Genomic DNA, 23188 nt, shown 5'->3' on the forward strand with positions numbered 1-23188 from the left:
AACTTCAACTTTTCATCTACTTTGAAAAATCTCAAATCTCAAATATATTTTGATTTGTTTAACACTTTTTTGGTTATGTGGAAGGACCACCAGAGGGCAGGCTGGTCCCACGGATAATAGCCCAGCCCAGCATGTGAGTCAAGGTGATCAGAGGCAATTATGCACAGCTGATGGTACTAATGACCTATTCTCTTTCCCCTACAAGAGAGAGGAGGGAACCGGCAGTAAGGGGGACTGAAGAAAGAAAAGGGTGTTTGCTTCTCCAAATGAGAGGACATACCTTTCGGAAGGGAAAAGAAGAGGACAAACTACCTCTGGGGAATGGCCACCACGGATCCGGCCCACCACCCGAAGGGAGCTCTCCACGAACGGATCGTTAAGGTCGTTAATCACACACCTGTGATTTATGTTATAGTTTAAAGATACTCACCTTGTGTTCCTTGTTCTTGTAAAGAAGATTTGTGTTTTCTTTGGGAGATCATCCTTGATTGTCTTGGAGTTTTTGAGAAGAAAAAAATACCTCAATAGAGAACTTTGTTAAATTAAGAACCTGCTCCTGACTCGTTTATTCCACCTTCTCGCTTTAGAGCAACCTCAAAGTACTTGGTCTGCTCACAGTTACTACATGATTCCATGTGTTATTTCATAGTTTTGATGTCTTCACCATTATTATACAATGTAGGAAATAGTAAAAAATAAAGAGCTACTCATTCAAGGATTTCTGTGTCCAAACTTTGGACTAGTACTGTACATGTGCATTAGTAAAACAGTAGAAAATAAGTGTTTTATGATATTTTCCCCTCTCAGTTGAGCCCTCCAACCATCTGAGGTCAAATGACGCCCCACAGTGACAGACACCCCTCCATGTTGACTTGCAGTGCCTACAAGTTCTACCCCAAACAGATCAGGGTGACCTGGTGGAGGGACGGACAGGAAGTGACCTCAGATGCGACTTCCCCTGAGGACTTGGCCAATGGCAACGGGTACCACCAGATCCACGCCCATACCTTTAGAGAGGATCTCCTGTATGGTGAAGCACGCCAGCTTCACTGAACCAAAGAGCCTACACTGGGGTAAGGGAACGAGGGTGTAAGGGAACGAGGACATAATGGCACAAGGAATTAAGGGAATGAAGAGATGAGGAAACAAGTAGCCACACTGAGTTTGACAGGAATTTACTGGTTTAACAAACTGGGTGATACTGGAATGGCTTAGGGAAGGGGGGGAACAAGGAGATTAGGAAATTGGAAACAAGCAGGCAAGTTTGACTCAAAATGGCTAGGGTAAGGAAGTAAGGAAGCAAACTGAGTGACTGACTGGAATTTCTGTGGTAAGGGAGCAAGGAACTAAAGAAATAGGGAATCAAAGAGCTCATATTAATTTGGTTCACCATTTCAGACATACTTTTATCTAATCCCAAACACAACTTGATGCATGATTTAAGTGTGGTTATATGCATGTTAGAGATGTGTTTGTTTTGTGACTAACTTGAGCCATTCTAACTCAGTCTGAGAGGAGTAAGATAGCCATCGGGGTGTCTGGGCTGGTGCTGGGGCTGGTCTTTGGTGCAGTTGGTCTCATCTACTACTACATCAGGAGGAAGACCACTGGTGCTGGGGCTGGTCTTTGGTGCAGTTGGTCTCATCTACTACTACATCAGGAGGAAGACCACTTGTGGTGAGACATACAAGAATCTATCAAAGATATTATAGTTCACTGGTGGTGAGACATACAATCCTCTGAGATATTACATTCAGAGGCCTACCTTTTGACCTACAATAGCCTCACAATGACCATGGCACTAAGTTTACCTGTGATAAGTGTGTAACTTTTTACAATCCCCTCGTTAAGCTAAGGCCAGACCAAGTGGATAGGTTGACGCATGAAACACAGACGCAGAGCGCCTCCCAGCTGTGGCACAATGCAAGGATACTGCGCATCACTGCCAGCACAGCACAACAAACCCAGGAAAATTCTTAAATTAACACTTGCTCCTGGCTTTTAGAGGGAATTCTGCAACTTGGTACCGCAACAAGGACAAAGGCATACAACTGATGGAAGGCAGAGGATTTGCTGTGGAGAGAAAAGGCCTGGTGGTGCATCCTGGCCATCCCTGGTCGGCAACTGGGATTCTGGATCCTGGAAGTGAAATGTGACCTGAGGCTCCAAATCAAATGTTATTGGTCACATACACGTGTTTAGCAGATGTTAGATTACTTGTTAGATTTTACTGCACGGTCGGAACTAGAAGCACAAGCATTTCGCTACACTCGCATTAACATCTGCTAAACTTGTGTATGTGACCAATAAAATGTGATTTGATAAAGAGGAGATGGGGGAGGGGTTTAAACTAGATAAAAGGGGGAGGGGTTTAAACTAGATAAAAGGGGGAGGGGTTTAAACTAGATAAAAGGGGGAGGGGTTTAAACTAGATAAAAGGGGGAGGGGTTTAAACTAGATAAAAGGGGGAGGGGTTTAAACTAGATAAAAGGGGGAGGGGTTTAAACTAGATAAAAGGGGGAGGGGCATAAACTAGATAAATATTAGATGGGGGAGGGGCATAAACTAGATGGAGGGGCATAACGTTAATAGTAGGTAAGTTCATAAAATTTCTCAGAAGTCTATGAACTCACAAACTGGTAGAGATAAATGATCATGTGATATTGTGTTTTATAAAAGGGTGATAACTGCCACCAAATCATCTCATGTATTGAGAGAGGAGTTATGTTGTTACTCATTATGATTTGTTATGCTGTATTCATTATGAAAATGGAGTTCACATCATCTTGACTGAAACCAATAACGTAGTCGACTCTCTGTAATAATTTTGTCATGCCCACTACCAACCTTTTTGCTTATGTTGCCTAATCATGTTATGGTTAGGTTATGTTGCCTAATTAGGTTATGTCACTACTGCAACAAAATATGAATTTAAAAAGTAGGTTATCATCTGTCAGTGTTAAATATACTACCAAGTTGTACATCATTTGTTCAGAGTCACTGTATTTCATGTTTTCAAATTAAAATTCAGTTACATTGAACAATACATTGCAGTTAATGAGGTTACTAGTACACCACCCCCCCCACCCCCCACCCCACACTACTTGCTGGAAATAAGCTCCCCTCTCAGATTCACAAGGCCAGCACAGATATGTAGTATTTTATCGATTTTGGAGACGAGTGTGATTGCACAGTCTTTCAAACGCCGTATTGCCCTTTCAACATGGATGCGGACGTTTGCAATACGCCGAGCGTTGGTCACCTCCTCACAGGTGAGCTGCCCTCCTTTGCACGTGAACGCTGGAATGACCAAGGACACGCTACGTTCATCTGGTACGTCCCGGATGTTAAATCCACGACCCCCAGTCGCCTCATCCCCAGAGCGAAGGTAATCCAGAAAAGCCTGAGTGCTGTGTTGTGTATTTATCACTGCACCTGCCACCATAGACATCTGAAATGAACACAACTACTCCACAAGGAGCAACAGCCACTAGATACTTTACAGTGTTGCTGGCATAATAATGGCCGTAAGATTCACTCTGAGTCTAAATGTTTTAGACTGTGTGACACCAAAGCGCTGTGTTAAATCAGCCATGACCAAGTTGAGTCTAAGTTTCCTGAGGGTCATCAGTGTCTTGTCCACTACATGCACTGAAAATTATGTAGGAGCAAAAGGCTGTAAACATGATACATGGGTATGAAAGGCAAGCAATGGTAGTCCTTTATATAATATAGTATCTGCTGGTTTGGCAACCAGACTGTCTGCAAAAGTTCTCGATCCCTCATTGGATACCTGGGTCATCTCCATGGCACTGCTGATCTGTATAGTTTGACTGCAATAGTTGTGGTCCTCCAGCATAGGATCCATCCATTGTGACTGAGCATCAGACAAGCCCTGGGATGCAGGAGGTGAACCACTCGTCCCTGCTTGACTACAGTCATCTTCACGGTTAAGCATCAAGTAATAGTTGTCATTGTAAGCTTGGGCAGGCAATGGCACTGGAATATCTGATCAATAACATTGACATTTTGGAAGTGAACTAATAAAAACTGTTTGCCTGGTCAGTGAGCTGAAAACACCAACCTGCTGTTGTAATGTTGTCAGTGACTGCAACTGTCGTTGCCGTTTCTTCTCTGGAGCTCTATCGAAGCCTAGCGTTGGGTAAGGGTTCTCGACTTTGTCAACAAAGTGGAACGAGTCTTCGGCGGTTTCTTTAATTTGAGATTTCGCAACCACAATTGCTTGTCTTCTTCCGCAGTTGGTAGACGATGGAATGCGTACCATGGTGGACATGTGCATTCTGACCTTTTTAATGGTGTATATGATAAAAGCTTTGTTGACTTTGCCATAGGTTAAATTCGCATGGTTGTAGTTGTAGCCTCGAACAGCGCAGGTGGTCCCAGAACTCCTTAGCAACATAACGTTGACAGTACTTTTGAGCGACACTTTGTGATAACGTTATTAGCTTTAACCACAAAAAAACTATGTTAACGAAGGTAAAATGTAGTATTCAACTAGCTATTAAGTTAGCTAGCTAACTCCGGGAGCAAACATCTGCAATAAGAAGTCTACTTCAAACTGGAAACTGTTCAGAATATTGTGGATTGAGATTCCTGCACATTCTGGAGCCTACATTATTTTTGATTGTGCATCCTCAAGCCACTAGATGGCACTTTTGTAATAATGAAGAATAACAAAAGATGGGTTAGTTTACAACGGGCAGAAAGCTGTGTGTTGTGATTCTGGATGGCCAGATAATTAGCAACAATGACAAGCTGCCTTGTGGGGAATCGTATGTGTCTCTTTTCAGCTAGTTATCTAACCAGCACCTGTAATGATGTATTTGAGAGTCAACAAGTGCTCAATGTGCAAATGTATTTATCTTTTCAATGAATATTGGAGATGAAATCTAGTTTCCATGTTGTCAACAATCTAAGCCAACCCAGTGTGTTTTGCCCCATAGTTGCGCAAGCATCAGTTTGTTGCTAAACAACCAACCTTATAATTTGCGGCGTAAAACAGAGGTATACTGGACCCCCTAAAAACATACCACTTCGATACAGCTACGACTAGAAGTGACTTTTCGTAACAGGTGCAGACATCGCTGGGGGAAGTAGTTTGGGGGCGTCATATTTCCGTTAGGGAACGCCTACTCTGTGAAGTGCACGTGTGCAATAACTCAATTCGCCTTTGCACTCCTTCTAAACAATGCCATATTTGGAAACTTTGAAAATCGCAAAGTCTACAAAACTTAGTCCACTCTGTTCGTAACAGTTTATAGTATTGGGAACAGAAAAGTGTATTGAGATCAAATGTTTAATCGATGAGAAGATTTGCAGAATGTCTGCAATTCCATCTTCTCCCATCTCATTCCATCTTCTCCCATTGCCGGCAAACTGGGCTTCCTCTCACTACCATATTTGGTAGTGAGTGGAAACGCCAAGCGGATGCTTCACATTTATACACCCAGTGAAATATCTGTTCAAATGTCAGATGTGTTCAGACTGACATGGCTACTCTAGTTGTCATGGTAATGGCGGGTGTGTGCAGGGGCATAGGCTGATTGGTGGTGGTGCCCATTCTTCCTCTCAATCAGAAGTTGTTTTGTAGCATGCAGTCTACCCCAGATGCTTTTAATGTTCGATATGAAAGTCTACCCCAGATGCTTTTAATGTTCGATATGAAAGTCTACCCCAGATGCTTTTAATGTTCGATATGAAAGTCTCCCCCAGTTGCTTTGAATGTTTGAAATCTTAGTGTAAGGACACTTTTAAAGCCTCAAAGGGTAAGACGATCCAACTTTCAAAAATAGTCCTTTTTGGCTAGCCACAGCATTCAACTAGCTAGCTATGTAGCTGTTTAGCTTTCACATTCAAGCGTTCAAACAATGAACAAACTTGTGAGCTACCAGATGTTCTTGTCAAACTGTCAAGAGAGTAGCTAGCAAGCAACAATATATGCTAAATCACAGTCTAGAAACCACTTAAGGGCATTTGACCTTTCAGACAAATCACATGGCCAGGAATCAGATTTATGTGATTTCAAAATGTGGCTTGAAATATCTGATTCCATGTGCTTTTTGTCTGTGCAGACTACAGGAAAAATATCAGATTTGACTCAACTATATACATAAATTTTTTGTATTTGAGTCAAACTTCAAACTGCCACTCTGGCGTTGCAGTTGGGTTGGACATAAAACTAGAAAACATTTATTTGACAGGTATAAAATATGTTCTTCGTTTGCGTTGACTTTGACATGATTAAGATTTGACATATCAAAGATATTTAATTTGGGGCTTTCTGTAGAGGCCAAAGCGAATCGGATGACGATCTGATTTCCGGTCAGTTTTGCTCTTACTTGCAAAACAGTACTTGGTTATGATTTGAGCAAGATACATTGATCCCAGATCTGCGTTTACCGGTAACTTCCGTGTGCTGGCGACCACGTGTCGGTGCGCTGACCAATGGCAACGCTACTAGCTATAGCTGAACGAAGCCATGTGAGGATCTGTAAAATGGCGGCGCAGTGGCGTGGAAAAGATCAGCATATAATCACCGGCAACACGGACTTTCTGACCACAAACACATTCAATGAGGTACGGCTTTAATACATAATTTTTCTGCATACATGTGGCCAAATAAAAGTTACTTGTACCACTTGGCTTTGACTATTTTTCGTGTTTGAAAAAGGCAAACCAGCACGCAGTGCCTACACGTGGATGTGAACGGCTAGTAGTAGCTAACGTTAGCTGCGAGTCGCATGGTGGCATGGGAAAATAACTGCTGGTGACACAAGTATTCAACTATAATGTCTCCATTATTTCACCATTTAGTTCGGCATAAAACAATTTCATTGGCTTTCTGCAAAGTAATACCTGTCTAAGTTGCAGTGACAGTAAATTTAATGTACTATAATTATGTAAGGAGTCAGCCAAGTTTCTTCTCTACTCGGAAAAGGCGATGTTCTGTCTGCTGCTAACGTTTATAGTTGCTGGACACCTAAAGACTGGTCGTGTTGGGTATGCGGAAGCTGGCAACAATGAATTGTCGGTTGGCGTCAATCAAAAGCAAATGATAAGATTCGACTGAGTTTATTCTGCATTCACGTGGCTGCCGATATGCATATTTAGCAAAGTAGTGGAACGTACACACTCACTGTCCCATACATATTCAGACAGGGACACGTTACTTTTGTAATGTTGTAACTGTTACCTATGTCAACCATGGGCTCATACAGAGGTACATCTAATTCCGCTACAATGCACCCTTATTTTACTCGTTTTTATATCATTGTATTTCAATTGCCTTTGCGTACCACCCATTTCAGTAAATATTCTCCATATATCATTAACACCTGTCAACACTGGTCTCACACCCAGGGTCTTGTTTTGCTTAACTAGCTATAGCCGCTCTACTCTTGTGGGAAACGTTCATGATAAACAGAGTTGTAGCTAGTGTGATTGTATAGGCCTAACATTGACGTTAATAGGAGTGAGTGTCAGGCACCTAGTAGCCTACAATGGCCTATTTCAACGCTGTCCACGTCTTTATACTACTGTACTATCCCCGCTCAATTAAAATAATTTATATTTCCTGAGAGGTAATGAGGGATTAGTACATAGGGACCCAATGGGCTCTGGTCCAAAGTAGTGTACTATATAAGGAATAGGGTGCCATTTGGAACGGGCTCAATAATAAATAAAAAATAACGTTACGCGACGCTTTTCTGTTTTCCCCAGTCTGAACATTTTACAATGCTCCCATTGTTACTATTCGCTGTTGGATCTCATCTCCCACACACTTATTGGTTGGGTGAAACTGAGAAAAGAACACTGACTGGAAACTCTCCCAAATGGCACCCTACTCCCTATAGTGCACTACTTTTGACCAGAGAATGGGCCTTGGTCAAAAGTAGTGCACTGCACTTCATATGTAATAGGATGCCATATGGGATGCAAGCTTGTGACTATCACGTTTCTCAAGATCCATTTGGATCTATAAGCCCTCGTCATAAGTAGTGCACTGCATTTGGGAATAGGGTGTAGGGACGTAGGCCCATAATCATATTATAGACAGTGTCCCAGCAACAACCACCACCACACCCAGGGAGGGGCCCGTTGTTGTCAAGGAGTGACAGTGCGGACTAGTGTGCTATGGGCTAACTGTCACTTTTTATGACAAGACAACGCATGTCCTTATGATGCGAGACACTTTGTGCTGCTGTTTTTACACCTCGTTGGATACATCAAACTGAAGAGTGGGAATGACTGTCTGAACATTTCCCTCCTCCGCCCCCGCCACAGGGCTCTTCAACAGTCTGAAAACATGCACACACACTCATTCTGATGGGAGGAAGCATACAAACGCAGCCTCAACAAACACTAATGACTAGCAGCTTGTTTTATCGTATTCAGACTGCCCTTTGAGTTATGTTACTCAAGTGTATTTTAGTAGAAATGTGTTAACTTTCTCAATCTTTCCTTAATTCCCCCCATCCTTCCTCTTTGCCACTTTCTGTAAATACATTAAAGAAGAACGTCAGAAGGGAGGGACCTTTGGACCTTCTCCTCCAATACGGTTGGGAAAGAGACGAGGAGATGGGATGCGGGGAATCACAAAAAGACTTATGATCGAGCAACTGTTTCTGTAGGCTGCGTTTACACAGGAGGCCCAATTCAGATATTTTTGCTTGCTCTTTTGACCAATCAGATCAGATCTTTTTCCAATATTTGGGCAGCCTATTTGCCTGACTCGTGATTGAACTTGTTCTCCCTTTCTGATCTTGTTGCTTGTTACAGGCTGTCCTGGGTAAAGGGGAAGTCAGTGATCTGGAAATGGACACTCACTCCTGCCTGGACCCTTCCATCCTGGCTATGTTTGAAGACTCCGCCGTAGCTGCAGAGGTCAGTATCAGGACACAATGTTGGCCAACATTCAGATATACTGGGGTGTATTCATTACGCTGATTCTGTCGTAAAACGTTTCTTAAAAGAAGGCAAACGAAACGGGGAGGGAACTACCTGAATTTGTCCAATAGAAACTCTAACTTTGTTCTTTGCTACCGTTTGGGTCTTAAACGGTTTCCGTAATGAATACGCCCCTGATGTAGACCCTGTTCCCATCCGAGACAGGTTCTACATCTTATCAAACAAATTCTGATTTTTTAGAATCTTCCAATGGGTCTAGAGTAGAACCTTTTAGTGTCAACTAAGGGCCTTTTACACTATTAGAATAGCTCTTTCATGTCGTTATTATGAGTTGGGACAGCCTGCGGGACCTAAAGCTGAGTAAATATCAACACGCAGCGTTAACTAGGGAATATCATGTTTCCAAGTGGGGTTCCCTGCATTTTCTAGTGTCCATTTGGAGTCGCGTGCAGAAAAACTCCTGGTTTACAGTAACTTGTCCAATTAGAAACAGAAATGAGAGATGCCATTTGTATTATTTTTAATTAATTCAATTTATTTCAGAAATGAATGACATTTGTTTTTCAGACTAGGAGCAGACTGGATGAGGAGAGTGAGTCCACGTTGTTGACAGCTCTAACAGAGATACTGGACAGTGTTGACGATGAGACCCTGTCTCCCTTTGACACCCTGCCTGACACTGGGCTCTTCTCTGACCAGAGGCTACGGGACAACTCACCGGTGGGTAAAACCAAGTGTGGGTCTGTGTGTGTGATTCAGAGTAACCAGCAGTCCTACTCTGAGACGCTGTGTGAATACAGTCCCAGGTGTTGTTGATTTGATGACAATCAGGGGTACTGCTTTTATTTTGGTTTTATCTGGAAGTCATGGTGAAAATGGTGTCTGTGGGAGGACGTGATTGTTGTTTTGTAATTACGATATTTCTCCTGTTTGGTATGTTTCTCCAGTTGAGGCGGCTGCTGAGTTTCACACGGTCTCCACCTGATAAAGAAGCACTCTTTCGTTCCATAAAGACCCCCTCTTCATCTTCATCCCCCTCTTCCTCTGTTGGAAAGGTAGAAACCTCATCCCTTTCTGTTTTATGGAAGTGTGTGTGTCAGATTAAGATTAGCCATACTACTACTGGTAATCCCACCCGTTAATCTAGGTTTACAGAGGTCATTTCAATGATAAAAGAACCACTAGAAGAGTGCTCTCGAACCATGTTCCTGGAAGCTATCCTCCTGTAGGTTTTCACTCCAACCCTGTTCCTGGAAGCAACCCTCCTGTAGGTTTTCACTCCAACCCTGTTCCTGGAAGCTATCCTCCTGTAGGTTTTCACTCCAACCCTGTTCCTGGAAGCAACCCTCCTGTAGGTTTTCACTCCAACCCTATTTGTAACTAACCTGGGGTGTATTTATTACACCTTGCAACGGAAACCGTTTAATGTTTAAGAAGCAAACATAATGAAACGGGGAGGGTCCTACTTGAATTTGTCCAATAGAAACTCGATTTTATTGCAAAACGTTTTCCATTTGGAGTAAACTGTTTCTGTTGCAGAACAGTCATTTAGCTGTGGCGCTTCGCTTTTTTACGTCACTGAGCAGATTTCAGGTCTGCTGACTGCAAACTTGAACATTGTGAAATTCTGTGGAACTTCCGGCGCGCGTTTACTGTGACCACTGAGCCTGTACCAGCTTTAAGTTAGTTAGTAGGCTACTGTGGCTATTTGATCATCATGTAGGCCTACCAGAGTAGCCTACCATCAGAAACAAGGGAGACAAATGCCTCCCATAACGTTTTAACATGGAAATAGCTGTTCTATCATTCAGCCTGCAGTAGCAGCCAATGTGTGGTGTTCAATATAGGCGTACATTCCATGAGACTTTGGGGGGGGAAACATGCAGGGCTTGACATGAACCTGTTTATCCACTTGTCCTTCATACAAGGAGGTGACTGAAAAATGTTGTTTGATGCAAGAAACCAATAAAAACAAAATAAAACAAAATAAAATGCACAATTATTTCCATACCGTTATTACAGAGAATCAGACAAATTATGCTACCCTCTGCCTATTGGCTACTTAGCTTATTCAAGCCTGTCTCAAAATACAACACTGCCCCTTTAAGACATGCAAATGCTCTTTACCTGACTGGCATTTCAAAGATGTCTAGAAATGCACACGCTTTGTGCTCTTGTAGGAAGCAACCACTCCCCCCATTGTTAAGTACAAACCCTTTGTGCTCTTGTAGGAAGCAACCACTCCCCCCATTGTTAAGTACAAACGCTTTGTGCTCTTGTAGGAAGCAACCACTCCCCCCATTGTTAAGTACAAACGCTTTGTGCTCTTGTAGGAAGCAACCACTCCCCCCATTGTTAAGTACAAACGCTTTGTGCTCTTGTAGGAAGCAACCACTCCCCCCATTGCTAAGTACAAACGCTTTGTGCTCTTGTAGGAAGCAACCACTCCCCCCATTGCTAAGTACAAACGCTTTGTGCTCTTGTAGGAAGCAACCACTCCCCCCATTGCTAAGTACAAACGCTTTGTGCTCTTGTAGGAAGCAACCACTCCCCCCATTGTTAAGTACAAACGCTTTGTGCTCTTGTAGGAAGCAACCACTCCCCCCATTGTTAAGTACAAACGCTTTGTGCTCTTGTAGGAAGCAACCACTCCCCCCATTGCTAAGTACAAACGCTTTGTGCTCTTGTAGGAAGCAACCACTCCCCCCATTGCTAAGTACAAACGCTTTGTGCTCTTGTAGGAAGCAACCACTCCCCCCATTGTTAAGTACAAACGCTTTGTGCTCTTGTAGGAAGCAACCACTCCCCCCATTGCTAAGTACAAACGCTTTGTGCTCTTGTAGGAAGCAACCACTCCCCCCATTGTTAAGTACAAACGCTTTGTGCTCTTGTAGGAAGCAACCACTCCCCCCATTGTTAAGTACAAACGCTTTGTGCTCTTGTAGGAAGCAACCACTCCCCCCATTGTTAAGTACAAATGATCTATAACTGGGCTAATAACTCACTAACTAGCAAAGGATATGAACACATGTGCACAGGTGCCTACATGCAGCCTTCGCTTTGATCTCAAAACAAGCACATGCTGTCCAGTGGCCATATATGATCCATATATGGCAATGGCTATTTTCATATAGGCCTACTGCAGCTCTGATTGGTTATGGTGCACTGGTCTGTGTAGTGGTGCTTGTCAATGCAATAGAATCCTACTCCGATGCGTTCTGCATACAAGAAAATCTCTTGCACAGTTCGTTTTGCATACTAAGTCTTGCGTAGTTCGTTTTGTTTCGGTATGTTGCATTGAAAGTGGCTAACATTGCGTTGATTCGATCCCAATTCCCACAGTAAAGGGAAACGTTGATAGTGTTAACTAACGGGGAAAACTAGAAAGTCGAGTGAGGTTCAGTCTCGTGCTTCTCTGCGCGGGCTGATATTTAATCTGCGTGGCAGTCCGAGGCGAGCTGCGCCCCCACGCATGCACCGTCACGCAAAGAAAATATTTCTGTCGAGGGGCACTTTGAAGATGCTGGAACAGTCAACATTTACTTTTCCTCTGCAAACAAAACAAGTTACGAATAGAAAAATCTGACAACCCCATTGTAGAATTATTTATTTCTATGCAAGATAAATATTCCTCTCGAGGCACATTCAAGTAAGTTATGAGTACCATAGGAAGAGCCCTGCGCTGGAGTAACTTGTTTGATTTCAAATAAGAAAAATGGTCTAAGATTTACATTCGTTTTAATGTACTAAATAAAATGTCTATCATAATAAATTTGACATACATTTGTATGGGATTGGGTTGTGTCATAGTTTGGAAATCATATACGAAAAATATTAGTGTACTAGACTGTGGGATTGAGTTTGTCATGAAAAATATTAGTGTAATAGACTGTGGGATTGAGTTTGTCATGAAAAATAATACAGAGAATGATATCTTTATTAAAAATAGAGAAATAGCGAGCGCGATTATGAGCATAGCTGGCTCTGCTGGAATAACAGTCTTGACGTCATTCTTCCTTACAGGTTGAGACAGTCATTACTGACAGACCCAGGAGGGCTAGGCTAACTCCCAGAGCCCAGGGCTCTTCCACATCCATACAGAGGAGCGATGGAGAGGAGGACGAGGGCGGCAAGGTCCACATTCACAGTCCGCCTCGGGGCTTCAATCTGACCAATCAGGACTCGAGAAAACTTTCCCTTGACCAATCAGAAGTCAGAGCGCTGAACTCTGTAGAGAAGGACCATGGCTACTCCTCTACAGTGTCCCTGGTGGACCTGGTGAAACTCATGCACCCCTACTGCCTGAGGGTGTGCCTGGATGAGGAGGGGAAGGACTGGGTCGGCACATCCAGGCAGGAGGCCTCCTCCCTGGGGGAACGGAGCGCGGACCAGAGAGTACCCCTGGAGGGCGAGGTGTGGAGGTATACGAAGCCTGGTTCGGAAGAGAGCGACGAGGAAATTGATGTGGACGGATCAGATGACGAGTGTCCCTCGGGAGGAGGGATGAAGGATGAGAAAGAGGGGGGTGGAGAACAGGGAAGTAAAGGTGAAGAAGTGAAGCAACTAAAAAGTCTACTTGTGAAGTGGGACGTGTCCCAAGAAGGCCAGAAGACCAAGAACAAAAAAAGAGTGAGTTTCGGACCCGTCCTGGTGACATCCTACGAGCTACCAGAAACAGACACACTTGACTTAAACGTGCTCCCGGACTTGAGCGAGCTCACCAGTCAAATCCCCATTTTTGACTTCAACACCAAAACAACAACCTTTTCCCTCACAACATCCTCTCCAGAGTCTTCAGCAGAATCTTCAAAGGACAACCAACATCCGGTTGTAACTGACTTGCCTGAAAGGACCGGAGATAAGTCGTCGTCGTCGTCGGAGCCTCCACCACAGCAAGGCGAGTCCAAGCCAAGACCGGCCCTCAGTCTTCAGCAGTACCGCCTGCTGCGCCAGCAGAAAAGACTACCCCTGGTGGTGAAACCTGAGAATTACACCACCAAATGGCCCTCTCTATCTGAAACCCCCAAGGAGTTGCCTCCTATACCCTATTTGCAAGGACCTAAATATAAAGTTTGGGGACCGACGACCACACATCATTACATAGGAAGTAAAACAGGGGATGATGTCAGTGGATTCAAGCCTATATCTAAGACTAGGACAAAGATTGTCTCTCCTGCTTGTCCCAGTAAACCTGGTAAAGGCATTGGCATCAATGGATCAAAGCCTGTAAGAAGTGGGACTAAGACTTCTCCTGCCAGCTCAGCTTTAAAGCCCAAACGCAACTCAATGGAAGCTAAATCTGCTAATTATGTTGGTGTATTAAAGCGTATTTGGACTGAGACCATCTCTCCTGCTAGTCCCTTACCAAGTCCCAACCTGAACTCCAACTCAGTGGCGGGTCTGGGCCAGAACAGGACGGGCCCAGAAAAGAGTGCTGTTGCTGTCAGTAGCGACCCCCCAAACCCTGTCCTGGTCCCACTACCAGGAACCCGTCCATCTTTGGATGGATTTGATAGGAGCCATGGGACCAACCAGGAGAAGCAGGAACAATCTCTACCTCTGTCCACCACCCAGGAGTCTCCGGCGCCCAAGCCCAAAATGGTGTTCTGCAACCGGGATCCAAGCCTGAAGAGCACCAGTCTCCTCCTTGAGATCCAGCGGAGGTTCTCCACCAAACAACCATTACGGAAAGCACTTCACACCCAAAACACTGCAGAGACCACGAAACAAGGGGATCAGCTTCGCTCTCTCAGTCCAAGGAAAGGGGTCGAGACCGTACCAGAAGGGTCCAAGTTTTCCCCAAGTGCACCAGTAATGGCAAGTTCGTCCTCCAGACCCTCAGTCCATCCACCCACCCATGCTGTTGTTGCTCCTTACCCAGAGATGGAGAGGGCAAAGCGGGTAGCCCTTGGGAACCTCCCCCATGTCCAACTGTCCACATCTCCAGAGAGTAGCACCTGCATACAGACCCCCACCTGCAGCACAGGTAAGCCAGATGAGCCATAACACACACATAAACAATATATTTTGGTGTAGGGTGAAGTTGACTCTGATTTTGGGTCAGTTTATCATTTGACTTATTACAGGTTAAGGTTAGGATTGGGGGAGTGGAATCTGAATCTAGAACTGTACCTAGGGGAAACTACACCCTGAGTATGTATTTCTTCAGATAAAGCTAATTAAGCTAGAGATAAAAGTGGATGATTTGTGATTTAGTTAGAGCTGGTGTGAAATGAACAAAAATGTATCATTTGTGATGACTTTGATATCCTGTGTCATTCTTTCTAAGCCTCATTCAGAAAGAGATTGTTGTCTCCATGTTCAGCTGAAGGAATCAAAGCTTTAAACATGTACTAGATTTACGACTGCTTTTCAGAACGTGTTTATAGTTTTGTATTTGTTTTGTAAGGAGTGGGGCAGTCCCAGTCATATTTTTCAGATAGGAAAGATGGAGAGGAAAAAGAGAGTTGCTGAAATAGCAGGGGTGTATGTGTTCTGGAGGAAGCAGCGTAGAACACTAGACCAGCAGAACGTTCACCTTGATGACCTGCTACCGTCCCTGCATTCAGAAACTGATTTCTCTTGGTCACGTTGCAGGAATCGAAGCCACAGATCTGACCAGCCTTCTGGAGCGGTTTGAGGAGACACAAGGTGAAGTGAGGGATCAGTGGGGTTTTGTTAACTCTCTCCTGTTCTTCTTCCAGCTATACTACGTCCCATCCATTGTGGGATTTGCATTCAGATGTATTGATTTGGTTGATGCATACATCCCAGCTACCCCTGTCCCTGTCATCTTAAACATGGTGCTGGAAAAAGGCACAACAGATCCTAAATCAGCACTCCTACTGTAAGATTCAACCCCTGATCTTGCCTCCCTCATGGCTGTGTCTCTTCCCACAGCCAAAGAGGAGACTGAGAGTGAACCTGAAGGCAGTCCAGATAGGAGCCCTGTTGGAGATGAAGAGCTGAGCAGTAACACTGAAGGTGAGTTAAGGGAAGGTCCTTTCTATTATGCAGAAAGACTCCGCCTGGAGACTTGCACCCTATTACCTCCTTGGTGCACTACTTTTGACCAGAGCCAAATATGGGCACTGGTCAAAACTAGTGCACTATAAAGGGAATAGGGCGCCATTTGGGATGAACGGTTCTTCGACTTAATTTCTAGTTTAGTCCACACAGTTGCTCAGAGGACTTTGCTGTGGTTATTCTCATGCTTTAGAACAGAACTTCAGTTTATCATCTGGTTTGTTGCTTTCTTTCCAGGGATGCTGACACTGCTGGGTGCCTATCTCCTCAGCACCCAAGAAAAACTCTGTCTTCCAGAACCCGCTGGCTTTCCAGAACTTGTCAACACACTCAAACCCCTCAGAACTCCGGGACCCCTCAGAACTCCGGAACCCCTCAGAACTCCGGAACCCCTCAGAACTCCGGAAACCCTCAGAACTCCGGAAACCCTCAGAACTCTGGAACGTTGCGATACTCAGGAACCTCTCAGCACCCAGAATGTTCTCAGCACTCAGGAACAGGCCCCTGCACAGCCGCGCTGGAAACCGCTTACCCCTGTCGCACCTCAGAGGAAGCAACCGGCAACCCCCAAACCTCTCCCTCCCAAGGCCATCCAAATCATCAACCCCTGTCCTCTAACACCCAAAAAGGCCCACCCCCTCCACCCAAAGCCCCCTGTCAACCCCCCTGAGTTCCAGACACCAGTATCTGTCTCCTCGGACCACGACTACTGTCTATCTCAGGATCAACCAGGAAGTAATACTACTATGCTATGCAGCAAAAAACAAACGATACTCCCCGACCACCAACCAATTCCCAACCCCTCCTCAGTGCCTGGCACGGAGAACCCTGGGAAACATTTGCGCCAGCAGCAGCCAATGGACTCCAGGACTGTTCCAGAGACAGAACTTCCCTCAGACTCTGCTCCGCCATCTACAGAGAGCTCCCCCTCTAGGACGGACGCCATTACTGCAGGGGAGACACAGGAAAAGAGAACCAGCCCCTGCATCCCTTCCCCTCCTTCACCCAGTCCCCCTGCCAGAGGTAGGAGGTCGTCCCGGCGCTATCGGACAAGGTCTTCATGCTCGGACTCTAGCTCTAGGTCCCCTTCTTCATCATCATCTTCCTCATCCTCCTCCTCCTCTCCATCCAGGTCTCGCTCTCCACCCCGAAAGAGGTAGGTTCAGATCCTGTGTGGTGACTGTTATTGCTCTTGAATTGAAGTTGGGGAGGGAGGGCATGGTAGTGGGTGTGGTGACTGTTATTGCTCTTGAATTGAAGTTGAGGAGGGGGGGCATGTTAGTGGGTGTGGTGACTGTTATTGCTCTTGAATTGAAGTTGGGGAGGGGGGGCATGGTAGTGGGTGTGGTGACTGTTATTGCTCTTGAATTGAAGTTGGGGAGGGAGGGCATGGTAGTGGGTGTGGTGACTGTTATTGCTCTTGAATTGAAGTTGGGGAGGGGGGGCATGGTAGTGGGTGTGGTGACTGTTATTGCTCTTGAATTGAAGTTGGGGAGGGGGGGCATGTTAGTGGGTGTGGTGACTGTTATTGCTCTTGAATTGAAGTTGGGGAGGGGGGGCATGTTAGTGGGTGTGGTGACTGTTATTGCTCTTGAATTGAAGTTGGGGAGGGGGGCATGTTAGTGGGTGTGGTGACTGTTATTGCTCTTGAATTGAAGTTGGGGAGGGGGGGCATGTTAGTGGGTGTGGTGACTGTTATTGCTCTTGAATTGAAGTTGGGAGGGGGGGCATGTTAGTGGGTGTGGTGACTGTTATTGCTCTTGAATTGAAGTTGGGGAGGGGGGCATGTTAGTGGGTGTGGTGACTGTTATTGCTCTTGAATTGAAGTTGGGGAGGGGGGCATGTTAGTGGGTGTGGTGACTGTTATTGCTCTTGAATTGAAGTTGGGGAGGGGGGGGCATGTTAGTGGGTGTGGTGACTGTTATTGCTCTTGAATTGAAGTTGGGGAGGGGGGGGCATGTTAGTGGGTGTGGTGACTGTTATTGCTCTTGAATTGAAGTTGGGGAGGGGGGGCATGTTAGTGGGTGTGGTGACTGTTATTGCTCTTGAATTGAAGTTGGGGAGGGGGGCATGTTAGTGGGTGTGGTGACTGTTATTGCTCTTGAATTGAAGTTGGGGAGGGGGGGGCATGTTAGTGGGTGTGGTGACTGTTATTGCTCTTGAATTGAAGTTGGGGAGGGGGGGGCATGTTAGTGGGTGTGGTGACTGTTATTGCTCTTGAATTGAAGTTGGGGGGGGGGGGGGCATGTTAGTGGGTGTGGTGACTGTTATTGCTCTTGAATTGAAGTTGGGGAGGGGGGCATGTTAGTGGGTGTGGTGACTGTTATTGCTCTTGAATTGAAGTTGGGGAGGGGGGGCATGTTAGTGGGTGTGGTGACTGTTATTGCTCTTGAATTGAAGTTGGGGAGGGGGGGCATGTTAGTGGGTGTGGTGACTGTTATTGCTCTTGAATTGAAGTTGGGGGGGGGGGGGGGGGGGGGGGGGGGGGGGGGCATGTTAGTGGGTGTGGCCAATGATACAGTACTTTCTTTTGCTGGTTTAAACCTAATTTCTTCCAATTCTACACATTTTGCCATGAGGCTGACAGAAAAAAAAGATCAGTTTTTAAAGATAATTCTTTGCAGTTTTACACATTTTGTCAACGTTATAAGCCACCAATCAATGACATGAGATTTTAACTTCTCCCTGGCTGTCTACTTTTTATTTTGGTGATTGTTAGTTCTAAAAGATGATCTTCAAAAGAAATATCTCCATTACATCTTCTACATACTCTACATCTGGTTTTAGTCATTAGGTTTACACACAACGTTTTACCAAAATGTATTTTCTTGCTTTAACCCACATCCTCTCCTTCCTCTTTCTCCAATCCCTCTCCACCCCATTCCTCTCCTCCCCCTCCCTCTCCATCCTTCCTCCCTCTCCTCCCCATCCCTCTCCTCCCCATCCCTCTCCTCCCCATCCCCCTCCTCTCCTCCCCCTCCCTCTCCTCCCCATCCCTCTCCTCCCCATCCCTCCTCCCCATCCCTCTCCTCCCCCATCCCTCTCCTCCCCATCCCTCTCCTCCCATCCCTCTCCCTCTCCTCCCCATCCCTCCTCCCTCTCCTCCCCTCCCCATCCCTCCTCCCTCTCCTCCCCATCCCTCTCTCCCTCCTCCCCATCCCTCTCCTCCCCATCCCTCTCTCCCTCCTCCCCATCCCTCTCCCTCTCCTCCCCCATCCCTCTCCTCTCCTCCCCCATCCCTCTCCTCTCCTCCCCCATCCCTCTCCTCCCCATCCCTCTCCCTCTCCTCCCCATCCCTCCTCCCCATCCCTCTCTCCCTCCTCCCCATCCCTCCTCCCTCTCCTCCCCATCCCTCTCCCTCCCCCCCATCCCTCTCCCTCCCCCCATCCCTCTCCCTCTCCTCCCCATCCCTCTCCCTCCTCCCCATCCCTCTCCCCCCCCCCCATCCCTCTCCTCCCCATCCCTCTCCCTCCTCCCTCTCCCTCCTCCCCATCCCTCTCCCTCCTCCCCATCCCTCTCCCTCCCCCCATCCCTCTCCCTCCCCCCCATCCCTCTCCCTCTCCTCCCCATCCCTCTCCCCCTCCCCCCATCCCTCTCCCTCCCCATCCCTCTCCCTCCTCCCCATCCCTCTCCCTCCCCCCCATCCCTCTCCCTCCTCCCCATCCCTCTCCCTCCTCCCCATCCCTCTCTCCCTCCTCCCCATCCCTCTCTCCCTCCTCCCCATCCCTCTCCCTCCTCCCCATCCCTCCTCCCCATCCCTCTCCCTCCTCCCCATCCCTCTCCCTCCTCCCCATCCCTCTCCCTCCTCCCCATCCCTCTCCCTCCTCCCCATCCCTCTCCTCCCTCTCCCTCCTCCCCATCCCTCTCCTCCCTCTCCCTCCTCCCCATCCCTCTCCTCCCCATCCCTCTCCTCCCCATCCCTCTCCCTCCTCCCCATCCCTCTCCCTCCTCCCCATCCCTCTCCTCCTTTCTCTCTCCCTCTCCTCCCCATCCCTCTCCTCCTCCCCTCTCTCTCCCTCCCTCTCCTCCCCATCCCTCTCCTCCCCTTCCCTCTCCCTCCTGCTCCATCCCTCTCCCTCCTCCTCCTTCCCTCTCCCTCCTCCTCCTTCCCTCTCCCTCCTCCTCCTTCCCTCTCCCTCCTCCATCCCTCTCCCTCCTCCTTCCCTCTCCCTCCTCCTCCTTCCCTCTCCCTCCTCCTCCTTCCCTCTCCCTCCTCCCCATCCCTCCCCTCTCCTCCCCATCCCTCTCCTCCCCATCCCTCTCCTCCCCATCCCTCCTCCCCCACCAGGTTCTGTCCCAGGCGTTCTGAAAGCAGTTCCTCCTCCTCGTCCTCTTGCTCCAGCTCCGTCTCCCGTTCCCCGGTTCCCTGTCGGTACCGGCTCCCCTACCCACAGTCCTGGAACCGCTCTCGGTCCACATCAAAGTCCTGGACTCAGTCTGGTTCCAGATCTAGGTCCAGATCCCCCTCCACACTGGCCCACAGCAGGGCCCAGAGGTGGAAGGACTGCTGCAGGTCACTGATGGCATTAATACTTTTTTTAAAGTATTTTGTAAAAGTTTTTAGGGGTGTGTATTATTAAAGGAGTTCTGAATGATAGTTAATAATACAAAAGCCACACTGGTCTTCCGTAGTCCATCTCACCTCGCTGTCTCCCCTCCCCCAACCTTCAGCTCCAACAGGGACTCCAGGAAACGAAAGAGACAACAAGAGATGAGGAATCAAAAACTAAAAGCCATAGTGAGTACTGAGTAGTACATTACAGACCGTGGTACACCTTGTGTTTCTGCTGTTAACATTTTAGAAATATATTTTTTAATACTTTTTAAGATGTTAAATGTAAACGTGACATTACTTCCTGATTGATTTGGAGACCAAATTGTCGCCAACTGTCCTCTTCGGTTCCCACCAGATGGCCAAGCTGCAAATTGAAGATTGGCTATATCATAAACATTTCTGGAAACCAAAATGAGCTTTTTGGTCTTCAATTTAGGTCAGGAATACAATACAATAACAAAGATGTTTCAGACAACAAGCACTTTCATTCCCTCTGACATCATTGCATGTGTGATATAACAGCATGTACTACAATGTATTTGAATTACATTGCTGGAGTCTCATCTCCTCTGAAACAAAACCAATACAGATGCGCCTGGGAGAGACCTGCGGCACCGTTTCCCCTTTCGCAGATCTCTGCTTCATGTTTGGGTTTAAAATCTGATTTTAAGAAGATCATTTGTAGAAATCTGCAGGGCAGATTGTGATAGTGACAACCCTTGGTGCATTGTTTTGTGTGGCCAGGACGAGCGCAGGGTGGTGTACGTGGGCCGCATCCAGAGGACCATGATGCACGCGGAGCTGAGAGAACGCTTCTCTCTGTTTGGAGAGGTGGAGGAATGCACCCTGCACTTTAGAGACAGGGGGTGAGTCTTTTCTTTCTCTGCATCAAAAGAGATGGACAAAAATCATTAGCATCAGTGTCTTTAAACTCTTTCTTCTCTAGACTTTCTCTGTCCTCTTTCCCCTTCTCGCCCCCTCACCTCTCCCTCTCTGTCCCCCTCACCTCTCTCTCTTTCCCCTCACTTCTCTCTCTCTCTCTCTCTATCCCCCTCACCTCTCCCTCTCTGTCCCCATCACCTCTCTCTCTTTCTCTCTCTGTCCCCCTCACTTCTCTCTCTGTCCCCCTTCACCTCTGTCACTCTTTCGGCCCCCTTAGATATAATCATACTTCATTTTATTTATTGAACACTTATTTTACCAGGTAACTTACCTTTGTCCATGTCAAGTGGTTAGGAAATAACAATTTCTTAACCTGTGTTCTGTTTCCATAGCGACCACTACGGCTTTGTGACGTTCTACAACATGAAAGATGCGTTCTCAGCCATCGAGAACGGCTACAAGCTGAGGAGACCTGACGAGCTGCCCTTTGACCTCTGCTTCGGGGGCAGGCGTCAGTTCTGCAAATCTACGTACGCCGACCTAGGTGAGAACCTTTAAGGGTCCCAAATGGGAAAGGGAGATACCTACTCAGTTGTTCAACTGAAAGGTGTCTTCCACATTTAACCCCTCTGAATCAGAGAGGTGCGGGGGGCTGCCTTAATCAACATCCCATGTATTCGGCGCCTGGGGAACAGTGGGTTAACTGCCTTGCTCAGTGGCAGAATGACAGATTTTACCTTGTCAGCTCGGGGATTTGATCCAACAACCTTTTGGTTACTGGACCAACGTTCCTAACCACTAGGCTACCTGCCACACAATGGCACCCTATGTTTATTAAGAATGTGTATCGGCCTCTCAGACGAAGGCTTTCCCCTTTTGGGAAATGGATGACATGAGTTTATTAAGTCACATGCACAGGGTCGCAGATGTAATTGCAGGGTAAACAGGTTGAAATCATAGCATGTTGGTAACTGAACTGGGTTGTTTCACCAGATTCTAATCGGGAAGAGGAGGACCCCACTCCAGCGAAAAGTGAGGAGGAGGAGCTGGACTTTGACACGCTATTGAAGCAGGCACAGAAAGGCTTGAAGCGGTAGCAGAGTCCTGGAGGAAGAGAGGGAGCCAAGAAAGGAATGATGGAGATGTCACCCTATTCCCTATAGAGGGCACGAACCTTAGGGTTCTGGTCCCAAAGCAGTGCCCTCTATAGAAGGGAATGATGGAGATGTCACCCTGTTCCCTATAGAGGGCACTAACCTGAGGGCTCTGGTCCCAAAGCAGTGCCCTCTATAGAAGGGAATGATGGAGATGTCACCCTATTCCCTATAGAGGGCACTAACCTGGGGGTTCTGGTCTCAAAGCAGTGCCCTCTATAGAAGGGAACGGGGTGTAATTTGGTCCTGCTCCAACAAGTTAGAAAGACTTACCTCAGAGCTATACACATGCACATACTTTAACATTGTAGAAATGTTGTTTTAACTTGTTCACTTTTAACTCATTGTATTTACCGTGCTAGCAAGACTTTGTTGATGCAGTAAAAAGATTTGTAAGAAGAAAAAAATCATGAAACTTATGGAATATTGTAGTTTATTTATTTTTTAAAGGAAGAATCTTTAAATATCTTTGTTTGCACTCATATTGCATTTGCAAGCTTTGCTTTACTCTCATCTGTTACAATGTTTAAAAAGTTGAGATTCCCTTAGTCATTTTATTCCCAATTATGAACATGTTCTTTATGAATGAATAAAGAGTATTATTGTGTAATACTGAACTAGTGTCCACCCCATTTCCCTGACT

At 46.4% G+C, this 23188-nt stretch overlaps 1 protein-coding gene and 1 pseudogene across 1 annotated transcript; both read left to right on the top strand.

Annotated features, from left to right (window-relative positions):
* Positions 1-834: 834 nt before the first annotated feature.
* LOC120023403 lies at positions 835-1681 on the top strand (annotated as a pseudogene).
* A 4828-nt stretch (positions 1682-6509) lies between these two features.
* On the top strand, positions 6510-23162 carry LOC120023412 (peroxisome proliferator-activated receptor gamma coactivator-related protein 1-like). Its single transcript, XM_038967433.1, has 13 exons — positions 6510-6597; positions 8800-8904; positions 9496-9648; positions 9876-9983; positions 12952-14914; positions 15526-15579; positions 15829-15912; positions 16192-17110; positions 20243-20467; positions 20626-20692; positions 21254-21375; positions 21784-21935; positions 22385-23162. The coding sequence occupies exons 1-13, from the start codon at positions 6517-6519 to the stop codon at positions 22486-22488; spliced, it is 4137 nt and encodes a 1378-aa protein (XP_038823361.1). The 5' UTR covers positions 6510-6516; the 3' UTR covers positions 22489-23162.
* The last annotated feature ends 26 nt before the right edge of the window (positions 23163-23188 follow it).

The sequence above is a fragment of the Salvelinus namaycush genome, chromosome 2, assembly GCF_016432855.1.
Source record: "Salvelinus namaycush isolate Seneca chromosome 2, SaNama_1.0, whole genome shotgun sequence".
Lineage (NCBI taxonomy): Eukaryota > Metazoa > Chordata > Actinopteri > Salmoniformes > Salmonidae > Salvelinus > Salvelinus namaycush.